The sequence below is a fragment of the Hipposideros armiger genome, unplaced genomic scaffold, assembly GCF_001890085.2.
Source record: "Hipposideros armiger isolate ML-2016 unplaced genomic scaffold, ASM189008v1 scaffold_19, whole genome shotgun sequence".
Classification (NCBI taxonomy): domain Eukaryota; kingdom Metazoa; phylum Chordata; class Mammalia; order Chiroptera; family Hipposideridae; genus Hipposideros; species Hipposideros armiger.
The window spans coordinates 6,657,239-6,665,659 of record NW_017731369.1 but is presented as its reverse complement, the minus strand read 5'-3'; the positions used below and the strand labels follow the sequence as shown (position 1 = coordinate 6,665,659).

The following is an 8,421-nucleotide window of genomic DNA, read 5'->3' as shown; positions in this document are numbered from 1 at the left end:
AAGACAAAATTTCATTTATTTGTAATTAGAAATAAATATTTCACAATATATAATTACATATTGTTTTTGTGATTAATCACTATGCTTTAATTATGGTCAATTTGTAACAATGAAAATACATCCTGCATATCAGATATTTACATTACGATTCATAACAGTAGCAAAATTACAGTTATAGAGTAGGAACGAAAAGAATTTTATGGTTGGAGGTCACCACAACATGAAGAACAGTATTAAGGGGTCGCGGCATTAGGAAGGTTGAGACCCACTGCTCTAAGGTCTTTGCCCATCAGTGCAGACGGTTTGGCCTCCTATTGAATAGCCCTGACTGAGGGACACTTAAGTTATGTCCATGGTTTGGTTTTGGTTTTTCCCTTACAGATAACACTAGAATGACGTGTCGTCTCGTCATATGGTCTAGGTGAGCCTTTGGGGACTACCCATGGGGTCATTCCTAGGAGAGGAATTGCTGAACCAAAGCGCAGGTTTTAAATCCTGATGGGTGTTGCCAGATGACCCACCGGAACGATTGCCCACCTCATATCCCCAACACCTGGCCTCTCTCCCCACTCCCTTGTTAATAACTAGAATCATCCAACTTTCAGTTTTCAACTGTCTGATAGTGAACACTGGCATTTTATTAGCCTTTGGATTTGCATTTAGTTATGAGTGAAGGTGAGCATGTCTCATATGCTTGCTGTTTATCCGCCTGTCTCTTTCTGTGGACTGTTCATATCCTTGGCTATTTTTCTGTTGAATTGTCTTTCACTTATCTGTTTGCGTGCACAGTTGAAGCCTTTTAATTGTAAAAAAAATTAGCATGATTAGATCTGAATTTTAGAAATATGCATGAGCACTGATGCTTAAACTCTTGGTGGTGAAGCTGACGTGAAATAGAAGTCAGAGTTTCTGCGCTGTCATGGGCTTCCTACCGAGAGGAATGTACAGACTCATTTGGGGAGCCAGAAGGCATTTTAATGTTTACTGTCTTGCTGCATTCTTTTCTCTTGCTTAGCATCAGATAATAATCCCTTTGTTGTGCCATCATGTATGAATTTGCAAAAGTTGGACTGGTACTGCTTAACCCATCCTTCCTTCGAGAGCTGTAGGGTGGAATTGGGTAGCTATTCGGGGCTTTTTACAAGACAAGGCTATGCCACCTCAAATCACGTATCCCTGATTTTAGAGTTTTGATTTTCCCTTTAAGTGAGATCGATGAAAAAGATTTTGCCTTTAGTTGAAAGTTGTTCTTAGTCTTTTTAAAAACTACTCTTCTGTTACTTTTAAGTGTAGTACTGCTAATAGAAAGCTCACATAAATGCAAGCTCAGTTTCCTTTTGCAGCATGTTGAAAAAGCTTGACGTTCATGTCATTGTGTGCTAACCACTGTACAGATTCAGCGTTGTAATTCCGATTTAACCCCATTTTCGGTGGGCTGCCTGTGGGGTCACTAGGGAAGTTTCTGTGGGAGGGTCAGGGATATTGGATCCAAGTTTGTCCTTTCATTGTAGCATGATGAAACATTTACTCCTGAATGACTCCCCAGACCCTGTAGAGATATTCTTTGCATTTCTTAGGCTGGAGAATTGGGAAAGGAGAAGGTTATGCTGATCTTGAATATGCCATGATGGTGTCGATGGGAGCGGTCGGACAGGGGACGCCAGTGGTTACCATCGTGCACGACTGCCAGGTGCTGTTTGTGGCTAAGCCCAACCACACTCCTCTAAGAGAGTTAGGGGAGGGAGGAAGGGATAGAGGGAGGGAGAGAGGGAGGGAAGGAGAGAGGTGGGGAGAGAAAGACACACACAGAGACACACTAGTCTCTCTGCTGTCAGTCCATGCCATGTCGTGAGTGGTGTTGTTTAGGGACGTGGTAGCTAAGCCTTATCCACACATCATACTTCCACTGAGTGGTGCAGTGGACACGACTGGAGCCATATTCCCCATCAGCTCCTTTACCCACTTCTGTTTGACCAGGTCGTCGACATACCGGAAGCGCTCCTTGAGGATCACGACCTCACGGTGGACTATATTCTCACTCCAACAAGAGTCATCACCACAGGGTGTGAGCGCCCAAAGCCAACAGGAATCATGTGGTCCAAGGTGGGTCACCACATGGCACTGAGGGGGGCCACAGCGTTCCGTGGGCAGCTCTGGGCTGTAGCTTGAAGGTATCTCCTCTTTTACTGTGTGCTCTGGCATGGCAGCTGTCCCCAGGCCTGGTGTGGCTGTACGCTAGAGTTGCCATGAGCTTTTGAACAATTCAGCTCCTGAATCACTATCTCCAGACATGGGCCTGCGAATCTACATTACACACCTGTGGGATTCTGATAAGCAGCAAGGTTCAAGGTCTCCTGCTACAAGATACCCAGCTATCGACGGCAGAAATGACCAAATCCGCTAGGAGGGCTCATGCCTTGAATCTGTTTGCCAATTGGTTTCTAACATTGTACCTAAGAAATACTATATGTAATTGGAAAGCTAATGGATGCTTCAAGGCATGAATGACATCTGTGGAAGGCGGCACATTTCCTGCGTGTCCTCTCCTCCTGAGCGTGCTGACTCTGTAGGGTTGTTTCACCTTGGGCATTCGGAGGGACCTCAAAGCATTTTCATAAATGAATAAGCTTTAGGCTCATGTAAGAGACCTAATTTTGGTGAAAGTTGTATTTCATAGCAGAAATACTTCTGGTGTTTCTGTTTATCTTTGCCAGCAGCTGCTCACACACACCCTAGCATTTTAGAATGAGAAGGATTTTCTTATCTCTGGTCAAGTAAAGTGAGAGCCAGAAAGAAAGCAACTTATCCAAAATTATAAAACCAATGTGTGGCCGAGGTAAGATTAGAGCCCGAATCTCTTCTTTTGGGGTTTGGCAACAGACGCCTTATAAGTCAGATTTCTGATTTGTATTGGACTTAGCATGTATTTCTAGTAGACAGGTTGTTAATTGACTCACTTAAAAGAATACATATTTATAAGTGAGTGACATCTGCGCGCTTCACTGAAGCGTGATTGTAGCATATAAAAGAAAATCAAATTTCCTTTATACTGTTTTTTTAGTTACAGAAGGGTGGAAATATTTTTTTTTATGTTTGATTAACAAGCAAAATCTTTTATTTCACATGGCAAGTTAACAAAATGTAACAACTGTTCCTCATTGTCAGCCAGGGAAAACAGAAGTGCTGCTGCGGACCTGTCCCAAGTGTGACGTCCAGCCCATCCATTTGGCTCACAGGGCCCTTTCTGTCAGCTATGGGACAGCAGTCAACCCGAGCCACTCCTCAGAGTCCGGGGGTGGCAAACAGCTGGCAAACGCCACCTCATAGTCGGGAGGTTTTTCCATTTGGAACTTGTGAGGGAGCATGGACGGTTGCACTGTTAGCTTTGCCATTCCGTACCCAGTAAACACATTGCTCTCGAAACAAGCAATTTTACAGAAAAGCCACGCATTGGTGCCTTTCCACATCTAAAGATCCCTTTGCATGTGCCAGTGCAGCCGTGCTGTAGACTTTTCAGTTAGTTTATAATGTGTGGTTAAAACATTTTCATTATTCTTCAGCTGATTACAGCTTAGACATGCGCCAGCCCTGTGATGTGTGCAGAAGGACGTATTTTTTGCTTCATATGACGTGTTCAAGTAGCTTTTCTCCTGCCTGAGTGTGGAGCCTTGCCCCGTGGGTCAGGCTTCCTGAGAACACTGACTTCTGCATGAGGAAGCTCTGTGGTTCCCCTGGGCAAAAGCGTATCGGAGTTCCAGCACTTCAGGGGTGGTCACCTGGCTGAGACAGCCCTGGAGCGGGCACCAGCAGAAGTATGGTATTTACCAGGCGCGAAGGCCAGCCAGTTCCCACTGCTGTTGCTTGGAGTGGAGTAACATTTAGTTCTTCCAAATAAGTACAGTGAAACTTTTTTTCTGATTGTCATTGCAGTTTTCAATTTGATCATCCTTTCTAAATACCAGATCTGGTCACTTAAGAAATCTTGCAGAATCGAATTACGACCAGTTGAAATCGGTGTTTCAGTATTCCGAAAAGAACACAAGAATCTAAACTCTTAAGAAGAAGGCAGAGCGGGGGCATGGGAAAGAGTTGGGTTGGCGGGACTTAGATCACCTTTGGGATTTTTGGGGGGACCCAGAACCTCTAGGGTCCTGGTCTGTGAGTTTAGTCACCTTTGGATGAATCCATTGAAAAGAATTACAAAGGAACAAGTAGGCGTTAAGTTCCCCTTGATTAGAAGAGTTGTCACATCTTGTGGATATCTCCATGGTGTAGACATGATTTTATTTTTTCTTTGCGTCTGAACAATGAGCAAACATTAGGAGGAGCAAGTGTCTCTTTGTACAGTCTTTCTATGGCACCTGAGAATCTATGTGCCATTTGAACACCAAAGTGGACGAGTGCCACCTGCAGAGGCCCCTGACAGCCATGCCAGGAAGCAAGGACAGTGTCCGGTAGGAGAGGGCTCTGACCCAGAGAAAGGCTTTGCTGAGGTGGAGAGTACTGTGTACTTAGCACTGGGAGAGAGAACCAAGTATTAAATGAATGAGGATTAAGAGGCTTTAGGTTTGTGAGAAGTCACTTGACTGTTCTTAGGTGTTTGTGTTTCTTTAAATCTTACTCTGATTCATTGATTTTTAACCTGGGGCCTGTGCGCTTCTTGTGGTTTGGAAGTCCATGAATAGACATTGGGAAATTGTACGCAGAATTGTGGGGGAGTCCTAGGGAGGGAACCCCTGCTCCTCTAGAAAGGTCCCTGACACCCTGCCAAGGATAAGAACCATGCTCTAAGTTACATATGATTCTGAATACAACGAGAACATTGATGCTAGTCAAACTTTATTTTTGTGGAAAAAGTGTACCTGTCTACCTGGTGTGCTGACCTGTCCTCACGTTCCCACGTCTGTGGGCAGCCCTGTGTCTGGACCATTGCTTGCCTGTTTGTAACTGTGATCATTCACAAGCTTCATGCGCAAAAGGAAGACAGAAGGCATGGCTAAAGAATGAGGATTGTCAAAAAGGACTAAGGAGTGTTTTTCTGTTCCTTTTCTGCCTCCTGAGTCTTCTGACCATAGGAGACCAGTTCTACCCTGGGCTCAGCTGTCCAGGCTCAGCTTGGCCCTACAGGCATCCCCAGTGCCACTGCCAGCGGTCCACACTGCAGGCTGGATCAAGCCAATTCCAGCCTGTTCATGTGGGCTCCGCGGTTCAGCCTCATCTGGGGCTCCTATCACCTCCTTTGTTGCAAGTTCAGGAAGTATCTGTTGCTTGGTTAGGCCAAAAAGCCAAAGATGTCCTTTGTATAGAAGTCCTGTTCATTGAGACCTTCACATTTTGTGTCGTATTTGTTATTTTAGACTCATTGCTAGAACTGTGTTCAACGGTGGTGTTCCTGCCTTATTTTTGCGTTTTCAGTGGCACCTTGAAAGGGTTGGTTTCTGAGCAATGTTCCTTCGGTGGAGGGGTGAAGAGGAGGAAGAGGGGATCCCTGTGGCTTATTAAAGACCTCATCCCACCTAAAGGCATAGGCTGGGGGGAGGGGACAGGTGTGGAGGCAGGAACCCCCCGTTATCCGGGGGATCCAACAGGGGGATGCCATTTGTGACACTGCAAACCTCATACTAATGACCTTAGCTGCTACTCTGTGTAGGAGGCCTCTGGTTTTCTACTCTCTGGACCTCTAGGAAAGTAGAGAAAGCTGTCCGTTCTTGCCAGCTGCCATGGCATGTTGGCAAGGGGTTTCAAAGCTACTGAGTAAGACAGTTGGGGACCCATATCACAGAGGGCCAGGTGGGACCATTCGCATCTAACCCATTGGTGCACATGGCACATAGAGACTGCTGCTGAGACTTTGTGTGGCCAAGGCCCCTGTGGGACTTTGATTTCTCCTCCTTCATGACCAAGTGGTGGTCCCTTTTGGGCACCCAGAGAATAGCTGGAATTGCTTTCCTTTTTCAGATCAGCAATGAGATGATGGGGAAAATCCCAATACTCAGAAGCCTTCGCTACCAAGAGCAGCAGGCTGGGAAAGATGTCACCCTTCAGGATGAACACCGGCGCCTTCAGGACACCCGCAGCCAGCAGCCAGCTCCCCCGAGCACTGTCAGAAGACCCCGGGACCCATCCCAGCTGGAGTCAGGTTCCGTGCAAGGGGACCATGGACCTCCTAACACTGTTTACGTTGGGAACCTCCCCTGGGATACCCGAGTGAGTGAGCTGAAGAGAGCCCTCAGAGAGCTCGGTGCAGCCCCGCTGCGGCTCACCTGGCAAGGCCCACAGCACAGGGCCTTCCTCCATTACCAGGACCTGGCCTCAGCCCAGCAGGCCGTCTCCTGCTTGCAGGGCTTGCGCCTGGGCACCAACACCTTGAAGGTGGCACTGGCCAGGCAGCAGAGGGCCAGTGACCCGCCAGGCAGCCGTGCTGGAGAGCCGCACCCTGACCCTGACCCGACCATCTGACCTGTGACGATGTCCCGCTCCGGTCCCCTGCATAGTAGGACGTGACAAAGCTGCTGCTGCGTGAGCTGCTTTGATGAAGTTCAGTCCTTTTTAGGAAGTCACAGCCTTCAGTTACTGCCCGGGGCTCTCTTGATGAGTAGGGACTATTAGTCACGCGCTTCCTACGATTAGGAGGCTGGAACTCAGTGTATTCAGGTCTGGTTTGTGGCGGTCCTTCAGCCTGTCGGATGTTTTAGCTGTGCTGGTTTCTCTGTAGAGACAGCAGCTGAGAGGATTTAGGAGACTAAGTGAGTGACAAACAAGTGGAAGTAAGTGACGACAGTGTTTTAAGAAAGTTTGAGTCTGGATTTGAGGGGAGGAGGAGGTTGAGAGACGGTGGACAGAGGTTTTTGCCGGGTGAGGCCCTGGCAGGCAGGGAGGGACCAAATGCAGAAGCATAGCAGGGCTAACCAGGAAAGGCCCTTGTGCCGCAGGACCCTTTGGCCTGGCACTAAGGGGGAAAGCTGTATTCAAATCGCAGAAGTCAAGTAGTTCAGCCTCCCGGGTACAGCCCGCTTGTCTCAACTCAGTCCTGGTGTCAGAGATGGAGAGCTGACCCGACACAGAACTTTGGTTCAGTGGTGTCACCCGTCCCCTCCTTGCCTTCCTAACCTTACTCCTTCCTCTGGGTGAACACCCCTTTGCCCTCCACTCCTGGCCAGCCACCCCTGCACATAGCAGGAAGCGCTGTCTCCTAGGAGATACTGGCTTCGGAAAGTGAGTCATCCAGGCCCACATCACAGACAAAGTCCTGCAAACACTCACACACTCACATTTGCCCAGTGCCTTATGTTTTCCAGGTTTTTCTCCTCCACTTCCTTGTTCCTAAAAAACAAGCTGGATTTTGGCTGAACTGTGCTTTCTGAACAGAAGCGCTTTTGCAACTGATCCTGGGCAAAAAGTCAAAATAAGCATTTAAGTGGAGATTTTATTTTTTTCAAATGTACATGCGTTGGAAATTTTGTTTTTTCACCAGAGGGTCTTAACTGGGTGTATTTTAAGCACATTACTATGCCTCAAGAGGGCAGGCCTTGCACAGACTTTCAAAAAATGTTCTCAAGGCGCTCTGTTTCTCTTTGAAAAAGCATTTTCTCATTGGTTTTACAGTGAAAATACTGAGGAAACTTTGGAAAGAAAAATCTATCCTAAACCTTAAACAAACACATCTATCTCCAGCAAAATGGGTTTATTTGGGAACAACAAAGAATTGTAATTCAGGACATGCGGTCTAATGGTGAACTACGTGAAAGTCCTGAGAAACAAAGGAGAGGAATTGCTCTTTTATGGACTGGGGAGAGGCTGTTGTAAACAAAGAGTCCATTGGAGGAAACTGAGAGTTCAAAGTGTAGTGACTTTTCATTGGCCAAGTTATGGTGGTCCCCCATTGGCTGAGCTGTTACTGGGCCAGGAGGAATCTCTTCTTCTCCTGCTGAGGCAGTAAAGTAGAATCACGCCCTGTGGAAGATGGAGGGTATAAGTAACTCATGCATGAGAGTTCTCTCTTCTAGCCTCCCGACTCCACTTTCAATGAGATTTCTGTTTAATTTTCACATTTAGATTTGCTTATTAAATGCAGACCTCTTTTCCAAGTTGTCATGAATACAATGGGGTGGAGAAATATCTTAAAACAGACCAGGACTTTGTCTTGGGACCTCAGGGCTGCTTCTTTCTTGGCCTGACTGTCCACCCTGGTCTGCACATTGGTTTCGTTTTGCCACTGGGCGTTCAGCAGGGATGCGGAGGCAGACTCTGACCACCCAATCCATTGTAGCAACCTGATCATCTTAGCCCCTCCCTCTTTTTTTGTTGTTGTTCTTTTTTTTCCAAAATACCTCCTTTATGTGGCATATTCTTGTCTAGTTTTTGTTGACTTTTGAATTGTTGATTTGCCATGGTTAAAATAGTGCTCCAGGAGAACAGGAG

At 46.8% G+C, this 8,421-nt stretch overlaps 1 protein-coding gene across 3 annotated transcripts in view; it reads left to right on the top strand.

The window, feature by feature from the left end:
• The window catches only part of MTHFSD (methenyltetrahydrofolate synthetase domain containing), a 24,437-nt gene extending 16,782 nt beyond the window's left edge, over positions 1 to 7,655 (top strand). For all 3 annotated transcript variants that reach the window (XM_019635221.1, XM_019635219.1, XM_019635220.1), the window contains 3 exons: positions 1,578 to 1,690; positions 1,978 to 2,103; positions 5,959 to 7,655. In XM_019635221.1, coding sequence (XP_019490766.1) covers positions 1,578 to 1,690; positions 1,978 to 2,103; positions 5,959 to 6,459 — 740 coding nt within the window. In that variant the 3' untranslated portion in view covers positions 6,460 to 7,655. The remainder of the gene's footprint in view (positions 1 to 1,577; positions 1,691 to 1,977; positions 2,104 to 5,958) is intronic.
• Positions 7,656 to 8,421: the final 766 nt, after the last annotated feature.